Raw genomic sequence first — 26,599 nt, forward strand, 5'->3', positions numbered from 1 at the left:
ACTGAGTCTGCTTGCATTTATACGGTCCACAAAATTAATTATTGATAACCCTCTCGCAGATGTCTGTCACGATGCCTCCAATCACCCGTATTATTTCAGTTCCAAAAGGGTTCGTGGTTTCTTGGCGTACACCTGTGCTTTCACAACCCCCCATGAGAAGGAATCACAGGGTGTAAGATCACACTCCACCTGCCAAAACCCACACCACACAGTCGTTCTCAGCGGATGGATGGATTTCACGCTCCTGGATTATTCGAGGATTTTCGGAAGGAAACCACAACAAACGAGTCAAAACAATTGAGGCTACATTAATCGGCACGACAACAGATGCTAACATTAGTAAGAACAGGTCTGCCAACCTCGAAACAAAACAACAGCACTCGAATCAAATTCGGCGTCCTCCATGCTTAGAGGTGACGAAGGAAAGCGTGGGAGGGAGACCGGCAGTCGGTAGGTATGCCTAGGCCCTTCATGGGCTGTTGCGCAACGGATTATTATTATTATATTATATATACGAAACACCTTCTATAAAGCCACAATCCCACCACTCACTCACTCACTCACTCACTCATTCACTGACATAAATGCGTGGGTATTGCCTGTATCCTTATGGACATCCGTGGTACATTACGTACAGTATCTTCATATTTCTTAAATGTTAGAATGTTCTAGTTATGTAGTATATGCCTAATTGAAATGCAACTGTGATTTGTGTGCTCCATGGGCAGTTACACTTTCGAACTTAATACATACAATCAGGGCCGTATCAAGGTTTGTGGAGGCCCCTGGGCAAAATATTTTGTGGCGGCCTCCCAATTTCTTATTATTTTTTACTAGGAGCTTTATTAGCTCAATATGTTAACCACCAATTTTCAGCAGTTGAAATGGTAGACCTGATTTTAGAATCAGTAGTCATTCACAATCGAATATATCGCAGATAGGTTTGCAGGGAGAATAGCGCAGTAAAATAAAGTTACAGGACGGAAATTGTATCGCTCTAGCAGCAGTAAAATTCTACGTCTAAATGTCTACAGTATATTATGAAGAGGAACACCGTTACTACATTATATAGTAAATACTATGAGGGTTCAGAATGAAACAGAGAACTTTGCAGTAGACTGTACTTACGTACATAATTTATTATAAATGATATTATTTACAATTGAGTAAATATGTCACTACATATGCACGGTCCATCTACTGGACAATTACGGACAGGTTCATTGTGGAAATTGTAGTAACTACACTTTCTTCAAGAAAATTTCCAAAGGCTTAACACTTATAGTATACACACTTTTCTTACCTTTTTCGCCGAAAATTCATCTACTATACCATCGAAGTCCAATTCACGAAGAAGTCCATGTCCAATGCTTAATAAACAAATGTTGGATAAGCGATCCTGTCCCATGACAGCACTTAACCTATTTATCACTAATTTCATTTTTGAGAAAGATCTTTCTTCGCTGCTGTTTGTTACCATTAAGACCAAATACATTCTAAAGAGAATTTTGACATTGGGAAATGTACTGCGGAACGTGTCCTTACATACAATCTTATACATACACTCTTCCATTGGGATGTCTTCCTAATGTTTGACATTGCTACTGCTTACTAGGTGCGCAAACGGTATCAGCTCATTCTCTAGCGAGGGTTCCAGATCCTCCTCCTAGATGCTCGCGAGCTGCAGGTGATGGAGTTGCCACTGCAAGTTCATTTAGAATACTGAACCTCTTTGCGACAGTTTCATAGGGAAAAATCCTGTCTGCGAGTGAAAAGGTGATTTGATCAATCATTGGTAGAAAACTTTCCACTCTGAAATGTTCACTAGGCGAGAGGTGGATTTGAGGTTCATTTTCATAGTCAAGAGGATTCAGTCGGACGTTTCTCACCCGCTGACGTGCCTTATTTCCACACCACAGCCAAATCAATCCATGGTATAAAGTACTGAGCTTCAGATATCTACAAACAGATCGACTGAGAGCTGTGCTACAATTGGATCCAGAAGAGTGTAGACATAAGACAATTTTGAAGTTTTTATTTTTATTTTTAAAATACAACTTCTTATGTAATTTTTCACAAGCATAGCCAGCTGGTTAATTTTTTTTGGTGGAGGCCCTTCACAGCTTCCTTTTGGTGGGGGCCCCGGGGCAATTGCCCCAGTTGCCCATAGGTTAATCCGGCCCTGCATACAATCAATGTTCTTTATAAATTTTTCTTCTATTCTCAAAAGGCCTACCCCAATTAAAAGAATAACACTAGTTCAACAGCCCACGGTAAGAAAAAGCGAATTTATCATATATACCAGTCTCTGGATATCACAGCTTAAATAACTAATTTTATCCAATGCATTGTAATTTATCGTCAAGGAATTGTTTATTTCTTGACATAAAATTGTTCAAGGTAAACATTTTTATTCACATGAAAATAACATAAGATATATATATATATTAAGGGAGATTTGCATGAAAAAATAACAGACTCGTATCTGCCCGACCATAACTATCTTGGTTCATGAATGAAATACGTTTTAAGCGGACTTCTAAATAACACTCCCTTTTTCTTCATCGTGTTACTGATAATGGAAGAATTGCAAAACTGTAAGAGGAATGTAGAAACAGCAACATTAATTAATTTTTGAAACTGTGTCAAACATTTTATAGGGTTTTACATTTGATTTATCGAAGTTGTGTCATCTCAAGACATCGGTATATTTTAAAATAATTTAGCTTCATTACAAATTTATATGTATAAAATATCTAGTCAGGGTATCGAAATAATTATTGTATTGATATTCGCTTCTTTGCAGCGTTCTTGCACGTGATCTCCACACGATACAGCAACATCCAACCTTGAACTCAAACTCCAGAACTTTTCATGAGCATTAAACGCTCTCGGCTGCTGAGGCCACAGACATTGCTTTGCATAAATTGTTCATTGCAATTAGTTAACCAAAGAGAAATACCAGTTTTAATTAGAAAAATGTTACTCCCATGTTATTTAAAACATCCAATTATGAAATGTAGACTACGTTTTAGTGAATTGTGTAATCGCATATCTTGTGATGAAAGGAACAAGCAAAGCCATACGTCGCACAGTAAATAAAGCAATACACCATTTTCTTCATGAAGTCAAATGTAGTAATTTGAGCATATACCATACTCTAAGAGTAAGAACAATATGAAAGAATGATATAAATATTTTAGTAGGTGTACACAGAACACAGGGAAATGCATTTATGGACACGTGTATTGTCTTCGCCTGTTATGTTTCAAGCACGAAGAAAGTATATCTTGGAAGTATTTAATAATATATTTTTTTGTTTTACTTGAAGCTTCCTTAAATTTGTAAATATGCTAATGAGCATTTGTTCTTGCATTTTCCAGGTTATATACATCCCTTTCTCAGTCACAGGTCACTTCTATGCAGTGGCTGGACGAGATTCCAAGGACCCCAACCATGTGTACCTTTTTTCTCACTTACTTCGCAACCACAAGCTGCCCATCAAAGCTCATTTATGTTGTGGGTATCTGCCGACGGTACCAAGGAATTTTACAGGTGAGTGTAGATTATATTCTAGACATGTTTAGCCAGTCCCTGTGACCGAGTGGTTGGAGTCTAACTGCACACGCGGCCGCGTGCAGATCGTGTTTTCGCGTTCGCTGTTTTCCGTGTGGCAGGTAAGGCAAAATACTCTTGAGTTGAATTGAGCAAGCTCTGTTTTGGAGTACGTACATGCTAAGTGAGAAAGACTAGAAGGAAGACAAACATGCCGGTACAGAGACAAAATACGTTGAAATTTATTTTTCGTAGTGTAAAATCTAGACCTACTTCGCTGGATTTACATAAGTGGTTTCATAACACGTACGGTGTGACATCGAACCAAGTTCAAAGTTTTGAAATTGATTACTATCGAAACTGTGTATTTGTGAAATTTGTAACGAAAGTTGTGGGTGAGCGATTATTAAATGATTATGGAGCTGAAGTGCCCTATTATGATGCAGACGGACGGCATAAAATAGATGTGGAATGGGCAGATCAGCAGAGTGTTTTTGTAAGTGTGCATGTAGTGCCAGACGAATTAAGCCACGATGCGATTTGTAATGTAATTAGTGAATACGGTGAAGTGCTGAACGTAAAGGAAGAGAGGTATTCAGAAGAACATATTTATAGAACACGAACGGGGCGCATTGTGTTTAAAATGGCCCTGCGGAAAGCAATCCCTTCGTACATTACCATACAAGGAGACAGGTACTGGGTAACTTATTCTGGTCAAGTACGTACGTGCAGTGGGTGTGATTTGGAGGGACATAACTTCTCAGAATGCCCCTCGCGACGACCCCGCGTTAATAGAACTGGACGAGTCCCTGTTAATTTGACCACTGGAACGACCCCTATGGTATCCCAACCTACAGTACTTCCAGTACTGACAAGACCCCAAAACTCGAATACAACATCAAGAGAAGAGGTCAATTGCCATAGATCCAACCCCCATTTCACGAATGAAACAATAGAGACACCCGCTACGGATCCAGAGCGTCAAACACAGTTAACACCCAACGACCCAAGCCAAAAGAAGAGCACCGAAAAAGACAAAATACATAACGAACAACAAGGTGAAAGTGTAGGTGAAAATGAAGAGAGTAGCCAACCTTCCAGCTCCAACTCCAACCCCTTAACAACACTAGATGGACCTGACAAGGTACAACACACCTCAGGAATTCCCTCACAACTCGGAAATGAAACAGACAAGAAGATAGAATTCCAGAAAGTAGACACCGGCACAGAAGGTGGATCCGGGGATGAATCGAAAACAGAGGATGAATTTCCGGCAATTAACACGGATAAAGGACAACGACGCTCTTCAAGACACAAGCGATCCAGACCACGATTCGTCCCGCCAATAAGCAAGAAGAAAAAACCCGGGGGAGCTCTGCCTCAACATCCACAGGTATCTGGGGAGTCCTGAGTCCACACCGATGGGTATCTGCACTAACAGAAGAAAGGAAGGAGTGACCACCCCTAGTGTAGTATCCAAAGTTATTTGTCGTGTGCGTCATAGAAAAAATGAAGAAAAATACTGCAGGTGTACATTCTATAATATTTCTTCGAGAGAGGAGTGGATACTGACAACACTAAACATGATTATAAACAGGTTAGTTAGAAAAATAAAAACTTAGGCAATGTACCTAAAGGTAACAGTGTTAATAGTACTAAATTTTCCACAAACTGATTTCGTGGACAGAGTAGTAATGTTGAGGAGGTTAAGTAATTTTTGTAAGAGTGTAATGATTGTGGTTATAAGAAGGGCTTTTGATAGGGGACTGATAGGTATGATAGAGTGATCGAGTATATATTTTTTTTGTATATATAAGTTTCTTCTTTTTGTAAAGAAGATCAACGATTTGTACCACTCTGTTCCATTTACTTGATGTGGTACTTTTGTCATCTATTGGTCTTATTGTATTGTGGTGTAAATGTTGGGTATAATGGTTACAAGGAGAGCCTTGGCAATAAGGGGGATACAGCGTCCCTGATAACATGTAGGACGATTACAATAAATATGTTTACAACACTCAGAATAGGCACGATTAACATTAATAAACTACAAAACAGGAATAAACAAGAGGCGCTGGGTGACTTTTTTATCCAGTCGTCTCTCGATATAGCCTTTCTCCAGGAAGTTCAAGTGATAAATTTTGAACTGCCCCCATCTATAGTAGTATATAATAATGCAAATTGTCAGGCAACGGGGACTGCGCTTCTCGTGAAAAATACGGTGCCCATCACTAACGTTGTGTGTCATCCTAATGGGAGAATTATATGTGCGAAAGTGGCAAATGTTTGGATATGCAATATATATGCCCCATCAGGTACAAATCAGAGATCACAGAGGAACAATTTTTTTGCGACAGATGTGGCGGCTGAACTGCAAGGTGTAAAGGAACATATCATTTGTGGCGGCGACTTCAATTGCGTCTTGCTTCCACAAGATCAACGTCCTGGTTTTGCAACATCTAATTCCCTCCAAAAATTCGTGTCTGGTTTTAAATTGGTGGACGTTTGGACAGATAAATATTTTGATAAGCAGGGGTATACTTATATTAGAGACAATTGTGCGTCCCGGCTAGACCGGTTCTATGTTACCCCGGCACTGCGTCAGAAAGTTACTTCGATTTCTCTCACCCCTACATGTTTTTCGGACCACCTGGCGGTGATAATGGCAATTAACATTGATCTTCCCTTAGTGCCTAGGGGATATGGGTATTGGAAAATGAATACGTCCATTTTGTCTGATGAGGAATTTAAACGAGCATTTCATGAGCAATGGAGATTTTGGGAGACGCATCGCCTTCGACGTACTGACATCCTTCGGTGGTGGGATGAAATCCTAAAACCGGCAGTTAAACGTTTCTGTATATCATTCTGTAAAGAGAGGTCTCGTGACTGGAATAATAAATATCACTTTTATTATCGTGTGTTGCGTGAATTAATAGAAGAAGCATCGGCAGGACGACCGGTTCATACGGAAATTAAACGTATACAAGCAATACTCTTAAATATGACCGCCCACAAACGTATGGGTGCAAAAATTCGAAGTAGACTGCCTCAGTTTGATCCTGAAGAAGCGGTGTCGATTAGTCACGTGATACAAGAACGACAAAATGCACAACGGAAACTCATTACTGAACTCGCAGATGGAGCGGGTAATAAAATCATAGCACCTAAGGACATACAACGTACAATATATGAGCATTATGTTCGGATGTTTTCGCAGCACCAACCTGCCAATTCAAATTATGATTCTGTTGTGGATGCAGTTACGGAAGTACTTTCCGATGATGATAGAACTAAGCTTGATGAGGATTTCACATTCGAAGAAGTATATAAAGCGGTGAAAGCGGCAAAGCCTTTCTCCGCCCCTGGTGTGGATGGGCTTCCTACATGCTTCTTTCAAACATTTTGGACGCTAGTGGGGCAGACTTTAACTGAGTGGGTCAACGCGGCCTTTCAGCAACATAAAATGGGCAAGACTTCCAAGACAGGTATTATAGTATTAGTACCGAAATGTGCAAAGCCGACAGAGATCACTCATTATCGCCCCATTACACTCCTGTGCAACGACTATAAAATTTTCACACGATGTATGCTTGCACGTTTAATGCCGTACTCAAGCAACTTGGTGGGGGACATGCAATATGTATATGGTGAAAATAAAAACATTTATGCAGTGTTGCAAACGCTGCGTGAAGTGGTTACCAGTAATCATAATAAGAAAAATTTAAAGGATCAAGCGATTTTAGCTTTGGACTTCGAACGTGCATTTGATTCGCTGAACCATAATTATATGTTTCATGTTTTCCACAAAAGGGGCATACGGGGGAATTTTCTCTCAGCACTGCAAGGGCTATATAACAATGCTGAATCGAAAATACAGATTAATGGGTTTCTGACAAAATCGCTTAGCATTGTCACAGGTGTCCGACAGGGAGATCCCTTATCCATGTTGGCTTTTTGTATTTCCCTAAGTCCCCTGCTTGCCTCTTTGGAAGCACGGTTACAAGGAATAACTATTCTGTCAAAGTCGCTAAAAGTTTTAGCTTATGCGGATGATGTCAGCATTTTGGTTCAGTCACCTGTTGATGTGGACACGGTTCATAAACTAACGACGGAATTTGAGGTGTATTCAGGCCTTCACATAAATGTAAAGAAATCATGTTTGATGTTTTTAAATAATTCTCCACCACACACACCAGTTCAACACTTCCCTGTTGTAAACATTGTAAAAATACTTGGTGTAGTATTTACGCCTTCTTTGCAAGGAATGATACAAGTAAATTATGATCGAGTGATTGGGAGTGTAAAAGCAGTGCTACAAATTAATAAGTTTCGAAACATTAGCTTGCAATCACGAGTCACGTTTGTTAATGTGTATGCTCTTTCGAAAGTGTGGTTTATAGCCAAAATACTTCCGATGCGAATGCTGGATGTAACAAAGCTGAAAAGTGCAGTGAACTGGTTTGTTTGGAATGGGCAGTTGTTACGTGTAAATCACGAGACCTTGTGTTTAGATAATGCTGGGGGAGGCTTGAATCTTGCACACGTGCACCACAAGAGCCAGGCGCTCCGCATTCAAGCGGACATACAGACGATGATTCAGAGCCCTGATAGCCTTACAAGTCATGTTCTTCGAGACTGCTTGGCCCATATACAGTTGGATCCCCCCATAAACGTGACTAACCTCCCCCACAACCTTAGGTACCTCCGTGATACCTTAGTAGAGATTTGCTATGGATTGTTACAAACTCCTACCCTGCCTGTTCCAGTGGTGTCGCACATATACAGAAGAATGCGTGTAGCGTCTCAACAGGCTGTTAAGATCGTTGCAAGACACCCGGAAGGTCGTTGGCCTGTGGTGTGGAAAAATATACACGCGAGGCATCTCGCAACAAGAATACGATCGGCGTGGTTCGTTATAGTGCATCAAATACTGCTGACTCGAGTGAAACTCTATGATCTGCACATGGCAGATTCATCATTATGTTTAATATGTAACGTGCCTGATAGTTTAGTGCATAAGCTCAGTGAATGCTTAATAACCGCTACGTCATGGAAATATGTTGCGAAACTCGTAAGTGTCATCTGTCGTACCAATGAGAAGAATATTACAATTGATCATCTTCTGTTTCCCAATTTTAGTTATTTCCCTAAAAAGAAACAGAACAGTGTATTGTGGTTACTGGGGCAATATGCTTGGTTTGCCTCTACTTATCAGCAAGTTGACTTTCATGAACAATTTGTGCATTATTTAAGGCACACATTTCAAAATATGTCGGCAAACAAAAAGAACAATGTCTATGCGAATTTTCTAAATGTATTATATCCTAGTATGTAAAACCTGTATAGTAATCATGAAAAGTTTGTTATAATCAGATGTAAATAGTAAAGGAAATTAAAAAAAAAAAAAAAAAGTGGTTAGCACATCGCGCTGCGACGCCAAGGGTCCCGGGTTCGAATCCCGCTCGGGCTTGGTTGTTTGTGAATGTCCATTCATTAATTTCATCATTTCATCACTCATCCCCATCTTCGCAAATTAGCCAAGAGGCACAAAACGCGAAGTAAAATAAACTAAATAAATAAATAAATAAATAAATAAATATAGATATGTTTATTACACTAAATTCATTCTATGAAAGAGGATTCTATATTTTTCACATTGAGACCCACCGAAGTAGCGTAGCACTTTATCTAGTGTGTTTATTACCATCTACCACATATTTACTTAGTAAATTTTAGGAAAAAGATAATCTGTTCTTAGAACTTACCAAGTTTGGATAAGTACCGACGTCCAAAATGTCATAATTTGTACAACACATATTCTGTCGCTTTGAAATATTAAGTGGAATCTAGTTTGGAGTACTCAAAATTGCTTTGAATTATTCTGCGAACAACTTTTGTATTCCTAAGACATTTCATATCCTCTCGAACTTAGTTCGACCTTATTTTTTTTCCTCTGATTCATTTTCCGAGCCTACTTCTTTTACTTGATTTACATATTTTATGATGTATTATGTATTAAAACACGTGGGACTGTGTATTCTTCTAGGAAGAATGCCAATCTGTGGAAATGATTAGGAAGGATTTTTGGCTACTCTGGACGAAAATTTGTTGACAGGCAATTACTATTGTAATCTTTGAACCTTCAGATAAAAGTAGAATGATTTTCGCCCCTTGTTATTTAGTAAGTGAATTATCTGAAAACTTAATCTGTGGTCTGTATTCGGGTCAAATCCCACCTTTCTAGGAACTATTGTTTCCGAGTTAAGAGGAGAAATGTTTGTCAATGAGTGTGGACAATTTTAAACTCTTTATAAGTGTAAAATGTATCCCATAAAAACTTCAAACATATTTATGCTAATGCCATTCTAACAAACAAAATTATATCTCCAAGTATCTGAAGTTCAGTTTGGCAAATATTTACTTTTCACTCAAGCTATTACCACATCGTGTGTTTATCTCAATTAAGCCCCAGTTATTAGGGGGAGTGCTCCAATTTGAAAGGACAAGAACCAAGATGAGGAAGCCACATGATGTGGTGAAAGCTTGAGTGAAAAGTAAGTACATGCCAAATTGGACTTCATCTACTTAGTGACAGGGGTGCCGGGTTCGAATCCCGGCCTGAGCATGAGTATTTGTGAGTCTTCCTTTATCAATTTCATCATATCATCACTCCTCCACATCTTCACGATTAGCAAAAAATGGCAGAAAAGCGAAGTAAAATAAACCAAATCTATCAATGTACAGTGCGTTCGTTTTGGCTCTGGGCCGAGATAGTGCGTGAACAACTTTGTACAACTCTTATAACACAAGGTTAGTACTCGTTATGGAATATAAATATAATTGTCTACATGCTGAAGATGGGCGGGTCGCAGGTGGCGGATAGCGAATGGCCATCAGATATGATGGTTAGCTGCGAATAACCAAATAAGCAGTCCCGGACCGAGGCGGCAGTGCTATCAGGGTCTGGAGGGAGTGATCTGTGGCAGGATCACTCCCATTAAAACCCAGAAATGCCCAAAGACAGCACTGTGACATGGCGAAGAAGTGCCGCCATTAAATAAGCACAGCCCCTGCTGCCTTGCAGGGAGGGGAGGGATCCCCAAAGGCTAAGGGAAGGATACCCTGACAGAAAACCAAGGGGTAGGAAGGGCTCCGAAGGCAAAGCAACACCAACCTACCTAGGGGAGTAAACCCTAAATAAATCCTGGTCCTCCAGGTTGGGGGTTGGGCGTAGGGTTAACTCCCCTACCCCGTCAAAAGAACTTGTTACGGATACCACAAGATTGCCTCGGAGGAGATTGGATAATTTGTTGACGACCCGGCGAAAGAAAAGGTTAATGAGAAGGAAAACAGATATAATGCTCGCAACCTGGAATGTAAGAACATTGAAGAGACCAGGAAAGCTGAGAGAAATAAGAGAAGAAATAGAAAAATATGGAGTGAAAGTGTTAGCATTACAAGAAACACGCTGGAAAGGACAAGGAATGATAACGTCTGGAAAACATATACTGATGTATAGTGGAGGAGAAACTGGTAATAATGGTACAGGTTTCCTAATCCAAAAGTCTATTAAACCAAGTATTATTAACTTTAAAGCAATTAATGATAGGATGTGCTCAGTCAGAGTTAGAGCAAAATTCTTCAATATCACAATGTTTTGTGTGTATGCCCCCACAGAAGAAGCAGAGGAGGAGGAGAAAGATGCTTTTTACTCAAAATTAGAAGAAGAAATAAATCATGTACAAAGACACGATGTAAAAATCATATTAGGGGACTTAAACGCCAAAATAGGAAGAGAAGAGATGTACAGAAGCATAATTGGCAAAGAAAGCCTGCATGAAGTAAGCAATGATAACGGAATGAGATTGATAGACTTTGCAAGCAGTAAGGAAATGGTAATTAAAAGTACTTGGCTTCCACGAAAAGACATAAAAAAGGAGACCTGGGTGTCTCCAGACGGCCGCACGAAGAACCAAATAGATCATGTTATAATAGACAGGAGACATGCCACAGATATTATGGAGATCAGTAGTTGTAGAGGTGCTGATGGTGACTCAGACCACCATCTAGTGAGAATCAAGTATAGACAGAAAATTGACGTGAAAAGATCAAAAAAGGAAAATAAGAACATGAAACATAATATAGAGGAACTCAGGAATGCCAGAGTAAGAGAGGAATACCAAGAAAAACTTATGGAGGCACTAGAAACCAAAAAGGATACATGGGAGAAAGGAGAACTAGAATGTAAGTGGGAAATACTAAAAACAGTAATAGGTAAGGCAGCAGAGGATACATTGGGAAAGAAACAAAACAAGAAGAGAGAACAGTGGTTTGATGAAGAATGCTCAATATTAATACAGGAGAGAAACGATGCCAGAAAAAGGATGCTTCAACGGAGAACAAGACAAGTAGTGGAAGAATATAGAGAAAAGAGGAGAGAAGCAGATAAGACATGTAGAGCTAAGAAAAGACAGTTTGAGAGAAATAAAATAGAAGAGTTAGATGAAATGAAAGATAGAAATGAGATACGAAAGTTTTATGAGAGAACAAGAGATCTGAAGAAAGGATACCAACCCAGAGCGGTTTTCTACAAGGATAAAGAAGGAAACCTCATTGGAGACAAAAGAAAGATGATGGAAAGATGGCAGGAGTATTTCTGTGAACTACTTAACGGAACCAATGAGGAGGATAAAGAAGAGGGGAAAAGTGATGAAGAGGAAGAAATAAGTGAGGAAGAGGAGGAAGAGATAATACCAACTTTAAAGGAAGTAAAAGATGCAATAAAGTCTCTAAAGAATAATAAAGCGCCAGGAGAAGATGGCATAGAATCGGAGCTGTTGAAATATGGTGGAGAAGGAGTGAAGAAGGCCATATATGAAGTGATAGAAGAAGTTTGGATAAAAGAAGAAATGCCCAGAGACTGGACAGTAGGAATAATATGCCCGATACATAAGAAAGGGGATAAAGCTAAGTGTGAAAACTACCGTGGAATAACACTACTGGATGGAACTTATAAAGTATTTGGTAAAATTTTAGCAACACGATTGGAAGATTGGATGGAAAGAATCATGGGAGATTACCAAGCAGGATTTAGAAAAAATCGCTCCACGATGGACCAGATATTTTTACTGCGTCAAGTGTTGGAGAAGTTCTATGAGTACAAAAAAGAACTTCACCAACTATATGTCGATTTTAAACAAGCATACGACAGCTTGGAAAGAAATAAGATCTACAGTATAATGAAAGAGTTTGGGATCCCAAGGAAATTGATAAGACTGACAAAAATGACAATGAAGACAACGGAATGTAAAGTCAGAGTAGAACAGGAAATGACAAACATGTTTAAAGTAGAGAAAGGACTGAGACAGGGAGATTTACTTTCTACAATATTATTTAATTTAGCATTGGAAAAAGTAATCCGACAACTACCAATCAACCCTGGAGGAACAATATTAAATAGGCTAACACAAATAGTAGCATATGCAGATGATGTAGCTTTAATAGCAAGGAATAAGCAAGCTATGGAAGAGAGTTATCAAGTATTAGAAGAGAAAGCTCAAGAACTAGGACTGGAAGTGAACACAAATAAAACAAAATATATGAAGATGGGAAATCCAGAAACAGGCAGAAGAGAACCTTACATAATAATAAATGGAAAAGAATATGAAAGGGTGGAAGCCTTTAAATATTTAGGCTCAATAATAACAGCAGATAACAAGACAGCTACAGAAATACAGGAAAGGATAACAAGTGGAAATCGATGCTACTTTTCTTTGCAAAACGTGTTTAAATCTAAGAATGTTAGTAGGAACACAAAAATTAAAATATATACAACAATATTAAGACCCATAGTAATGTATGGTTCAGAAAGTTGGGTGATGTCGGTAAGAGAGGAAGATTGGTTGTTAAGGTGGGAAAGGAAAATACTGAGAAGGATATTTGGAGCGGTAAGAGATAAAGAGGGATGGAGAATGAGAACAAATATGGAAGTACAGGAATTATTTAACCAGCCAGATATTGTAGTGAAGATCAAACAGGGTAGAATACGATGGGCTGGGCATGTTCAGAGGATGGAAGAAGCACGGGTTGTCAAGAAAATATTCAATGGAAAACTGGAAGGGAGAAGGAGAAGAGGTAGGCCCAGGAAAAGATGGATAGAGGACGTGGAGGAGGACTTAAGAAGATTAGGAGTCAAGGGATGGAGAAGAAAAGCAGAGGATCGAGACGAATGGAGGGAGGTAGTCAGGAAGGCCAAGGACCTACATGGACTGTAGCGCCGACCAGTAAGTAAGTAAGTAACATGCTGAAGATATGTGCGTAAATAAGCGAGACGTTACGGGTCGAAAATACCGCCATCTGCTCCATGTCACGCGCTATCTTGGCCCAGAGCGAAAACGAACGCACTGTACTTAGTGAGATGATGGCATGTAGTGTAAGCTATGCCTTAACCAAAATTATATCTATCACGTACATTCGAATAAGAAAGGGATGCGTGGTAACCACCTGATGGACTATACGGTTCGCCATATTGAAAGTCTCTTTTCTGATATGAAAATAGAGCATTTTCAGTACGCAGGAACTGAAATCGAGGAATCAGAGGAATCGAGAGTAAACAAGCAAGGAATTTAAATGAATTAGAATTTTCAAAAATTTAGTATGAAACAGAGTTTATTTCATATTTGATTTTTAATGTCTACTTCCTTCTGAAAAACTAGTTTCCGGAACAAGTATTCAAAATTGTTACGCAAGAACTTTAATTACAACTTTGGAGCTAAAAGGCACCCCCGAAATGTTGATCTCTAACAATTTGATTATTTCGTAATGTTTGACCTGAATGGAGCCAGACCTCATTATTGATTACTCTACTAGCTATAGGGTGTGATTATAGGAAATCCGTGAATTCTGAATGCTGATTTTATATAATCCCAATAAAACCTGTTTCTTGCTCATTTCATTTTTGAGAAAGATCTTTCTCCGTTGCAGTTTGTTACCGTTATGAACAATATATTCTAAAGAGAATTTCGACATTGAGAAATGTACTGCGGAACGGGTCCTTACATACAGTATTATACATAGACAGTTCCATTGGGATGTCTTCCTGATGTTTGACATTGCTACTGCTTACTAGGTGTGCAAATTGTATCAGCTTATTCTCTAGCGAGGGTTCCAGATCCTCCTCATAGATGCTCACAAGCTCGCGAGCTGCAGATGTAATTTGTGATGGAGTTGCCACTGCAAGTTCATTTAGAATACTGAACCAGATCAGTGTAGACATACGACAATATTGAATTTTTTTTTAATTTTTAAAATACAACTTCTTATGTAATTGTTTACAAGTATAGCCAGCTGGTTAAAATATAAATTTGGTGGAGGGCCCGGGGTGATTGCCCCAGTTGCCCATAGGTTAAACCTGCCCTGGGTGTACTACGTGCAAGGATCAACCCTTACACCCCATTTCGTCTCCAATATCCGAAAATTACATAAATAGTGCAGAAGGAAATAATAACACCTTTACCGTTTTTTTCATCAAAGAGTATCAGTATAAGATAAGATAATATTTGTACGAACTTATTATTTTTAAATAATTGTAAAGAAGAGTCTAATTTTTTCTCATTCAGTAACAAGCTAATTGAATTGCATGTACGATCTACATCTGCATATATGCTCGACTTTTAGATAACTACGGTAAGAGGGTAGTTAGTTGTTTTTTCAAAAGCTACTAAAACTAAATTCAAGAGACCCCAAAATTCAATGCAATAAAATTACAAACATGCTCATTCAAAGGTTGTGCCGAATTATTATGTACTCCTTTGTCTTACAATGTTATTCTAAGAACACAAAATTTTCCTTTCATTTGGATAGTTAGTAAAATTTGTCCTGTTTGAAAAAAAGGAAACACGTGAAGTTACAAATTATCGGCTATTTATAGGAAACCCCGGTCCGGAAATGCCCCAGTCAAAAGTTACAAGTCAAAACCTTCGAAGGGTAGGCAACCACGTACAACGCGGAGTGGAACCATAAACGATGTCTGGGAAAGTGGAAAACAAACATAGAAGAATCACTGAAGTGGATTTAATGAGTAGTAACTGCAGCCATCATTACAGCCGTTGTTCAAAGTGGCACTTCCTTGCCTCGATACAGGCATAACAGCGTCGCAATAAGCTCTGTCGCATCCTCTCTAATATCCCAGGAATCGTTCCGACCAGATCGCAGGCTGCAATGATTCTTGCCAAGAGTTCCTTTACATTACTCACAGGTGTCTCGTAGACAGCACTGTTGACATGACCCCACAAAAGAAACAAACAAACAAAAACAACAACAACAACAACAACAACAAAACAAGTGGGGCCAGATCAAGTGAACAGACAGGCCAAGCAACAGGTCCGCCTCTCCCTGTGCACCGCTGTGGGAAGATCTGCGTCAGAATATCACGAGCACCAGCTACGAAGTGGGCTGGGGCCCCATCATGTTGAAACCACATGCGCTAACCAACGAGAAGTGGGACATGTTCCAATAACTTGGGGAGGATGTCTCTCAGAAACAAAGTGTACCCTGATACAGTTAATCGTAGCGGTAAAAGATGTGGACCTATTAATTGTTCGCCGAAAATGCCCGCCCACATGCTTACAGCAAATCTGTCTTGATGGCTCTTGACGATTGTGGCACGGGGATTTTCAGTGGCCCATACATGGCTATTGTGACTATTTAGCATCCCGTCTCTTGTGAAACAGAGCTCATCAGTGAAAAGCACACAGGCATTGAACTGAGGGTCGACCACACAGCGCTGCAGTAACCATTCACTAAACACGACGTGGGGTGCGAAATCAGCTGGACCCAAGGCATGGACACGCTGTGGCTATGGATGGTAAGGGTGTAGCTCAGAACTTTCCAAACAATACTATGGGCCATACCCCAATTTCACGTACCACAGCCCGTGTACTAATGGATGATTGTCCTTCCACCCAATCTAGCACTGCTTCTTCAAGGTCGTGTGTCCTTGCAGTTCTTTGTCCTCGAATTGAGGTTGCACTTGCTCAGTTTCCCGTAATCGTTGGAAAAGTCTGGGAACAATGGTGTGCGCTGGATGTCTGCGCCATGGATACGCGGTCCGATACAACCTTTCTGCTTCCCTAATGTTCCCATTTGCTCGTCCATACACAAACACCATATCAGCCTGTTCCTCTAGCGTATACTCCACGAGCGACACTCGTGCTTCTAGTCTACACACGTCGAGTTTGACGTCACGTCTTCTCCAGGGCATGCGCGGCGGATTCTTTCCCCTTTCTTTCATGGTTCCCCTATGTTTTGTGCGTGGTTGCCTGCCTTTCGAAGGTTTTGGCTTGTAACTTTTGACTAGGGCATTTCCGGACCGGGGTTTCCTATCTCATTTTGTTGCGTTTGTTCCCTTCCATCACCCCTGCAAGTCTGTAACAGGGTCACAGAAACACCCTGTATATCAATAGATCAACATGGATTTTCTCCTGGAAAATCCACTGTAACTAATTTAGTTAATTTCACACGGACTATATCTGATTCTCTAGATGATAGGAATTCTGTAGATGCTATAGTGGGCTTTGCGAAAGCCTTTGTTAATCTTGATCGCGATGTATTAGCGAGTATATTGTCTAAGTTCGGTCTCTCTTACAACTTGCTTTATGTAGGTGTATGACATAGCGTCTTACAAATTGCATTAGACTGTGCAAGTAAGAGGACCATAAAGTAATAAAAGTTCCAAACGATGCACTCAATTTACAGAGTTACTAAATGCACAAAGATGGAGTCACCAAACGAAATTGTACTTTAATATTACAAAATGCTTCAAAATAATATTTTTCAGGCAAAACAAATTACTTTGGAGTAACACTAAATAACAAATTATCTTTTGGAATACATATTGATCAAATTTTGTAATGATGCTTAAGTAGCTTCAGGGTTCTTAATTAGAAATTCACAAGACATATGGAGTGCAAGAGCAATGACTAACCTGTTTAATTGCCTTGTTAGAACCAAATTAGAACATGCAAGTGTAGTTTGGTCAGTTTGGTTTGCATGAACTTTACAGCGTTACAACTGGCGGGGTCAGAGTCCCCTTGACCCCTCCCCTAGCGACGTCGCTGACTTTAGAAAATCCACATTCTGCATGGAGTACATATGCACTGAATCCGTTACAATACCAAAGGAACAGGTGGAACATACTCAATTGAAATAAAGAATATATTAACGATTGTTGGTGTATATACACAGCCCTATATTTACCATAGAAACAGAACGAAATTTTTCTTGTTTAGATTTAGAAGGAAACTGTCTCACTGAACATTGGAACAAACATATTAACAACACTTACCTAAAAGTAAGAACAGAAATGGATTGCGTAAATAAGTTACTATTTCCTGTAGTAACAAACTACTTGGTGCAAAGCACAGACAGGTAACAAAGCGTTCAGTTAATTCAGGTAATCTAACAGTCTAGGACCGCTACTAGATATGGTGGGATAAAAGTGTATTTATTAATATAGTTTGTCATTTTACTGGGCGGGGATTGTAAGAGCTCCGGAATGATCGACTGGGGGCGCTAAACGTCTGTACTTTCTCGCCCTTAACAAGAACTAATAATAGCTATGAATAACTATCAGCTAGTCGTTAGGTATGATTATCATGTAATTTTAATAATAATTAACGAACACACTACGACCTCATGTGAAACATTCTCTCTTGGATACAGATCAAAGTTATTTAATTGTGCTCGAATATAGAGGGTGTCCCTAAAGTCCAGTTACCATTACAATCAAACATAACTCTGAAACCAGATGACATAGAGCAGGAATGTTTTTTTTTGCAAAATGTTCTACAGCTCAAAAAGTTTTTTTTTTCGTACGTCAGTGCACCTCAGCGTGTCTCCCTCTGGTTGCTCTCAGTATGTCAAGGCGATATTCCACTTCTCTCACACACGCTGCAGAACATCAATATCAACTGTTTGCACAGCTGCAATGATCCTTCTGCGAAGTGTAACAAGATCTGGAACAGGGGTTTGGTATACACAATCCTTGAGTTACCCCCAAAGGAAGAAATCCAAGGGTGATATAAGGAGAGCTTTGGGCCAGACGATCGATCTGTAACATCTTCCAGAGAAATATTTATCCAGAATAGTGAAGGAGCGAGGATCTCTTTGCACAGTAACTGGTGACTTGTACTCAGCATACAACAGCATACATCGGATCTTCTGTAGAGTCATTATTTTTCAATCTACATAGCAAAAATGAACACCAATGAATTAATGACAAAAATGAACACACATAACAACAACAAGAAGAAAATACTATTTGAAGTGCATAACATTTTGCAATTTAGAGTCATGTTTGATTGTAATGGTAACGGGACTTTGTTAATTCGTAGAGAGGAAATCGTCGACTGTCGGCACAGTCTAAACTAATGCATGGATATCCAGATATTTTCTTGTTTCCTTTTTGCCACTGTCATGTGCAGTCATTCGCCGATTTTTAATTTATGTATCCTGTTTATATTTCAGGAACATTGCTTCTGGAGAGATTCCAGCAAGAGGAGGTTCTGTTGGCTTGCACCTTGAGTCGTGAACCATCTTTCCTGGAAATCGAACTGGACTCCAAATTCCTGCTAACCCGCGCGATGGAAGAGGACTACCTGGTGAAGACTCCGCTGTTCCAGGCTGCTCTGTCCTTCTGCCGCAGCCGAGGCGAGCTGTGGAGGCGGCAGATGAAAGTTGCCCACCACGTGTTCCCGCTGCCCGAACTCCGTCGATGCAGTTCTCTGAACAGCTCGAGTGACAGTGCCACTAGGGACAAGAATAGCGCGAAAGATAAGCACAGGAGGCAGACGTTTTCTCACTCCATAGACAGATCGTCCGTTGAAAGTGTTCCTCCGGAGGAAGCACCGTACGCGCACGTGTTTGATGCCATAGCGGAGGAGAACATATACGCGGAGATATGCGAACAAGAGCAAGAATATTGCGTGAAGGTTGCCTTCTCCGGGAGCAGCAACGGGACTTTCTCGGGAACGGCGTCGTCTTCGGACCCCTCTGGCCCTGAGGACTTGTATTGATTTGCAAATAGCCCCACGGGAACTAGTGTGCTTGTGAATAGTGAATTTTAATGCATTAAACTGACTCTACGTGCATGTATCTAGTAATAACAAAGCTCACACATCATCTCTAGCTTTTGTAAAATTATCTGTAAATTAAAATTTCAATGTCGGGATGACAGATAGCTCTTCAAAATAAAAGTGTATATCTCTTTACCTATTCGCCTTAATTACATTTTACATTATGAATGCAGGGATTCTATTTTCTCCTGCTTGTTGCTCACATCGAAAAAAATCCACCATATTCTCTACAATACAATGCCCAGTCGCATTTCCTACTCCTCATTCCACTGTAACACCGAAATCGCAAACAGTGTGCTGCTTGGAAGTCCGCTGCATTCGAGTAATTTTACAAAATTCGGGAAAAATAAAAAAGTTTAGAGCGTCCAGGAAAAGTGCACCATTTCCAAAACATTCATTCTCAGCCACTTTCTGTTGTTTGGTCAGCATTATTTTGTACAAACAGTTCGGTTGCGCCCGGTGGGCATCCCAAGTGATTTTTTTCGTGGGAAGTAATTAGCGGAAAGCTGAATTTTGGTGTATTGTGAGGCCATCATAAGAGATGTATTTTCCCGAAAGCACGCACCCTTCACCCAGAGCTTCTTCCCCTACACCCTCTGAACTTTCGACATGCAGGGTTTTAGGAAAACATGCATAACTCTGAAACCAGTGGGCATATCCTGACGTTCTTTCTTTTTTATTTCAATCTCTATATTACGCTCAACAAATTTGGTCTTCTTTATGTTTTAAGACAAAGTGTAAAAAATGTACATTTTTATATTTCCTTTTTCTTTTTGCACTGTATTTTCGTGACAAATGATAATATGGAAAATTATCCTAACAAAAGTTGTAGAGTGTAAAGTTAACCGTGTAGAGAGGGAAGTTTGACGGCACACGCACCTCCATTTACAAGTGTAAGCTCCCCTGCTCTCACTGTCTTCCATCCAATTTAGCCATTTAACATACACAATTAACAAATATTGATTGTTTGGTTTATATATGCCATTAAAATAAGTTATTTGTAATATTTAGTAAAATACACTTTAAGGTATGTTATGTACTGTATAAAATTTTACATGCCTGATTTAGGAATATAGTACATGCACATCGTTTAAAGTACTTTTTCGTAGCCAATTTGGATACTTACTCTTTTTTTGAAAATACGAGGGTTTATCAGCATGCTCTTCCCCTGACCTAGAAGGATTTGCTATTATTTTTCAACATGTTCCCCTGCAACTCCAATGCACTTTTTCGATTGGTGCTCTAGGACTTCAATTCCGGCACGGAAAAGATCTTCCGACTGTTCCTGAAACTATACGTTTACAGCATCCATCACTTCAGAATCGCTACTGAAACTCTTCCCACGCAGGTGGTTTTGATAGTTCGGAACAGGTGGTAGTCACTGGGGGCTAAGACCGGGTTATAGGGTGGATGATCAACCAATTGGAATTGTGTTTTGTGTATAGCGGCCTCTGCAATTTGGGATACGTGGACGGGCGCATTATCATTCTGATAGAGGACACTCTGGGTAAGCTTTCTGCTCCTCTTCGTTTCTATAGCATTTCGTACTTTTTCATTTAGGCTGGTGGCATAGTAACACTCTGTCACTGTGGTGCCGTGTTCAAGGTATTCCACCAATAGCATTCCCTTTGTATCCAAAAATACGGAAGCCATGACCTTGCCTTTGGACTGTCGAACCTTGAACTTCTTCGGTGCTGGAGACACTGCCGTACGCAGGACTTTTTTTCGGGAGGGTCTGGAAATATAAAGGTGGATAGTGCATAGCTGCTTTCAACGGGGTGGCATTCACAATAAGATACAAGAGAGGAAATATGCGACGTGATTAGTCACTTGCAGGATTGCCTTTCCTACACGTCACAGCAGGCACTCGAAACAGCCAATCAGACGGAGGTATTCTTGAAATATTTTGGTATGCAACACCTACGGTCCCTTTAACCGCCTGGGAAGTTCGGCGTCCAGTCAGGTCACTCCACATTTTTGCAGTAAGTGTCCTTCTTAACAAAATTTATATTTAAACATACGTGAAAGGTTTAAAAGGTGTTTTTCAGGTACGAAATACACTTTTAAGCATTTGTAGGAATTTATAGTTCATTCAGGCATTTTAGGTCCAACGAAATTTCATCAGAGGGGTGCTGAGTACTTGAAACGCAAAAATCTCTACATAGTATACGTCTAGGACGTACAAAAAAATAGGTATGGAACTAGAAAGCCTTTCCCTAGTAATAACAATACAAAACATGGAATTATATAAAGGGTGTCCCAATAAGAAGGACACATTTAATATTTCTAATATAACACTATATAATTACGAAATGGCAAATATTTTTATATCAGTATAACGAGTAAATGTTCCGATTTAAGAATGCCAAGTTTGATTTACGCAACATGTCTTGTGTGTGTGTTGGCAGCACTGTTCTTACAAGTTCCTTTATCAGTGATTGTTGGCTTAATCGGCATGGAGCGCTACACAACGGAACTAGTTTTGATAATGAAAACTCATTACGAGAATGGCGAGTGTTATGCAGAGACTGTTAGGAAGCTTCGTGCAATACTTGGACGTGAAAGTGCACCTAATGCGAGTACAGTTCGCAAGTTGATCAAGAAATTTGAGGAACAGGGTAGACAGCAGACATTAAAACACCGCGCTCTCGATCTAGCCGGTCTGTTGAGAACATTGCTATTGTGCGTGAGTTATGGTGAGTCCTAAAAAATCCATTCGGCGTCGTTCACAACAGGTGAATATTTCGAAAAGTTCCATGCATCGCATTCTCACGAAAGATCTGCACATGCATGCGTTTAAAATTCAGTTAACTCAGGAACTGAAACCAAATGATCACGTGAAACGGAGACAGTTTGTTGAATGGGTTTTGGGGATGAAACTGGTGGATGAAGATTTTGCACAGAAAATATTGTTTAGTGACGAAGCACATTTTCATTTAAACGGCTTCGTCAACAAACAAAACTGTCGCATTTGGGCAACAGAAAATCCGCGAGAAATCCATGAGACACAATTGCATCCACAACGAGTGACCGTGTGGTGTGGATTTTGGGCTGGTGGAGTGATAGGACCGTACTTTTTTTAAGACTATGATGAAAATGCTGTGACAGTTAATGGAGAACGGTACCGCAATATGGTTCGCAGTTTCTTGTGCCCGCATTTGAACGGAATTGACACTGAACGCATGTGGTTTCAACAAGACGGCGCTACCTGCCACACCTCCCACGAGACGATTTCCGAGCCGAGTCCTCTCTCGCAACGGTGACCAGAACTGTCCAGCTAAGTCATGTGACCTTACTCCTTGGGACTACTTCCTTTGAGGGTTTCTGAAATCGAAAGTTTATATAAACAAACCCTGAACAATGCAAAAACTCAAGGTGGAAATTGAATGTGTTATCAAGCACATCAATGTGCAAGTGTGTGAAAAGGTGATTGCAAATTTCATCGAGAGAGTGAAGTCCTGCAGAGCAAGTCGTGGGGGATATATCATATATATGCCGGATGTTGTATTTCATACTTAAATCGGAACATTTACCTATTGTAATGATGTAAAAATATTTGCCACTTTGTAATTATATAGTGTTTTTTTACACATCTCAAATGTGTCCTTCGTAGTGGAAGGATTATATATAAAGGAAATAATTGTATGTAACATTTGGTACTATTTGATCACAAATATTACATTGTTTATGACTAATGTACAGTCTACCTTGTAGATTTACACTACCTTGATTTACAGGTACCCATAGAAAATTGGGAAAAAATTTCAAGTACAGTTGAATTTATCAGAACTTCATATAGGTATGCGTGTGTGTGTTTGTGCGTGACTACGTGAATGCACAATCATTTTTTAACGTATCCCAATATTTTGAGTAGTGCTTATGATGAACACAATAAGAGACCAACTTGAAGAGTACCGGAATCTTTCTTCCTGTTCATATAAATGGGTGCCCTCAGGGGGGGCAGAGGGCATTTGCCCAACCGTGAGATATCTGTGAAAAGTTCAATTAATTCGAATGGGGAAATTCAAGCGATACTTTATTACAAATAATATTGCATTCTATGATTAACAGGATGTAAAGTACAGCGATTAACTGCTAGGGTCCAACAAAATAACAAAATAAAGTTTTGACCACACACACATTATAATCACATTGACTGCTTCACTAGGAGTGTGCTGCACAGAAAATGTTTGATCGAACGGGATCGGGAAGGGAGATTTTTACAATCCCGACGTTTGGGACTGAAAATTTTTGCCATTTCCCAATGGAAAAAAAATCTGCGCCAGAAAATTTTGGTCCTCCTAGGACCTAACCGCCGGTGGGCAACGTTTAATCGCTTCTCTATGTCCAGCAATGTATGTATAGGGAAGCCTTGATTCATTGTTTCCGCACTTGCGCCCAAGGAGGGGTCTGTTTTTTGCCGAAAGGTGGCATGTCAGTGTTGTCAACCACGTTACCCGCAGCAACGATCGCAACCCCCTTAGAAATTCATATAGCTAAATTATAATACTTAATATTCCGTGTTGAATACATTCCTTCAAATACAATCAGCATAAGTTCATTGTATTATAGTATTAATAGTATGTTTAGGGGTAGTTCGGTTGATTAATGGGTACCAGGCATTTGTTATTAAGGGGGAACCTTGATATTGTATAGGAGATGTGTGATCTATTTGATTGGAAAAGGGGAAACATTAGTGTGCAATGAAACAATTTAGGAGGGTTGATATTTAATGAAAATAACTGAGGCATAACATAAAAATGAAGTACAAAAAGATGGAATATTTTGTTCGTCGATGTGTGTGTTTGCGTGGAGAAGTCCCTAGATGGCAGCACCGGACAACGGAGAAATCTTTCGGGTCCCGGCGAGCGACAGTCCCAGGGCCGCTTTCAGACATATCGAGGATCCAAGAGTGGTCATTGCCCCCCACCCCCCTTTAGATTCGGTGATCACGCCAAAGGAGGGGGTGACAATCCCGGAATCAAAGGTGATAGGACGAAGGGCCAAGGCAAAAGGGGAACCGACAGTTGGAGTAAAACTGCGGTGATATGCAGAAGTAGTTTCTCGAGTGTATTTAGAACAGGGACCGAACACAGAAGTGAGTTTCGGGTGTTGAGGTGGAAATCTGACGACTAAAGAAGTACGTTATTTTAGCGGACTTCGAACTGGGAAGACTCCTATGTAACACGGGAGTAGTGTTTGAGTTCGACTGTGATACCAAACGGCGCGAGAGAACTGGCTGACCGTAGTCGTGGTGTCGGCACCCAGACTTCCTGCCCCATGCCGTCGGAACTCGACCCGAGGACCCCCATCGCGACCCTCTGGCCCTGCGCACGGACCAGTGCTGGACGGAGGACGGCACGCATCACCTGGACAAGGTAGGATTGTGGCCACCACCACCACAACAGTGATTTCGTGAGTGATGATAGTGTGCAACACTAGCCAGGGCCCAGGGGGAAATATGCTGGGATACCTTGGCCAACGTAGGTAGCTGTGTGTGTGTGTGTTTAGTACATAATGACGACATCAACAATGGCATGTACCATTTTTCTCTTGTTGCTATGGTTTCTTATGTGTTTTATTGAAATTCAATTTACGAGTGCGTTTAAAGAATAATGTTATTGTGGAAATGTATTTTCTTTAAACACGGATCAAAATTATTGCAATGTAGCCGAACCGGAAAACAACCGCAACGGAAGGACTTAACACCAAGAGAGCCGGAGAGACTCTAGCAATTTTGAAGGTAGGTGAGGAAAGTACATTCCATTGCATTTTCACACAACATAACATTTTGACCGTTTAAGAGAAACCATGAAACCGTTTTTAGGGCCTATCGATAGCATTGTGATATGATTTCACGCCATTTAGCCTCTAGAAGATACTAATTCTGGGAATACACACGATTGCAACTGTATTTCACATATACACACAGCGATTTCCGTTGAACCGTGGAAACTGCGGGCCGGCACTGCGAGTCTGGCTTACGGTGTTGCCATGTTTCACGTAGAGTCACTCGGGCGAATACGCCCAACTTTTTTTGGCAGTTTATAGCTTCGCGAAATGAAGGAGTTTCGCAATGAAAAGGATGTCAAATGAAAGCTACATGTTTTGTTATTGTTACCTGTAAGTTTTATTACTGTAAGTCTTATAGCAAAAGAACCATAGAAAAATAAACAGATGAACGCCAATTTGGGCAAATCACCCCGTGTTCAGGGTAAAATGCCCACCCATTAGGGGTAAAATGCCCAATACAAGAAACAATTGTTGTAATACTTGACATGACATATTTAAAGGAAAATAATACACAGCATTAACTGGAAGATTATTAACGTTTGTTTCGTAAACAGAACATCATTTGTACAGACAAGCATAGCGTTTCTAACAACATTTATTTTGAATTTACCACAGCCTCTTTTACTGTTTATATTTGTGAGAAATTGCGTTGCACTTTGGACACATGGACGTGAATGTGATATTTCATGCATCCACATACTACAACGAATACACTGGATCCAGTCACATTGTGTCCTTTCTTATCATAATAATGCCCATGGGCATATTGTACTTAATTTCTTAATTTCTGTAGACATATCACCCCACAGCTACAAGCAGAAAATTGAATCACTGGGTTGGCAACTCTGAGCACCATGCGGCAGTTTCACTCTGCAGATATGTTTCCCTCACTCTTGATCTTTACACCAAATATAATTCAGTTTCCTTCTCTCTTGGGAATATTATTGCATACTTTTAATACAGCAACGTCCAAAAAATTATTAACTCAAAAATTGTCTTCTTACCTCATGAAATTAACCCTGGATGGCTTCAGAATCTTCTCACAAGCTCCAAACCTGCTGCCTCGTCTCACCCCGGAGGGCGCTTTCAAACAAGAGCCCGTTTAAAAGGGTGCA

The 26,599-nt window shown here is 40.1% G+C and overlaps 1 protein-coding gene across 1 annotated transcript in view; it reads left to right on the top strand.

Annotated features, from left to right (window-relative positions):
- LOC145991366 (uncharacterized) overlaps positions 1-19,808 on the top strand; it is a 50,766-nt gene extending 30,958 nt beyond the window's left edge. Inside the window, exons 4-5 of the mRNA XM_083127360.1 lie at positions 3,384-3,555; positions 19,084-19,808. Of these exons, the coding sequence (XP_082983486.1) occupies positions 3,384-3,555; positions 19,084-19,631 (720 nt within the window). The 3' untranslated portion in view covers positions 19,632-19,808. The remainder of the gene's footprint in view (positions 1-3,383; positions 3,556-19,083) is intronic.
- Positions 19,809-26,599: the final 6,791 nt, after the last annotated feature.

This window comes from Lepisma saccharinum, chromosome 8 (assembly GCF_977018435.1).
Source record: "Lepisma saccharinum chromosome 8, izLepSacc3.1, whole genome shotgun sequence".
Taxonomy (NCBI): domain Eukaryota; kingdom Metazoa; phylum Arthropoda; class Insecta; order Zygentoma; family Lepismatidae; genus Lepisma; species Lepisma saccharinum.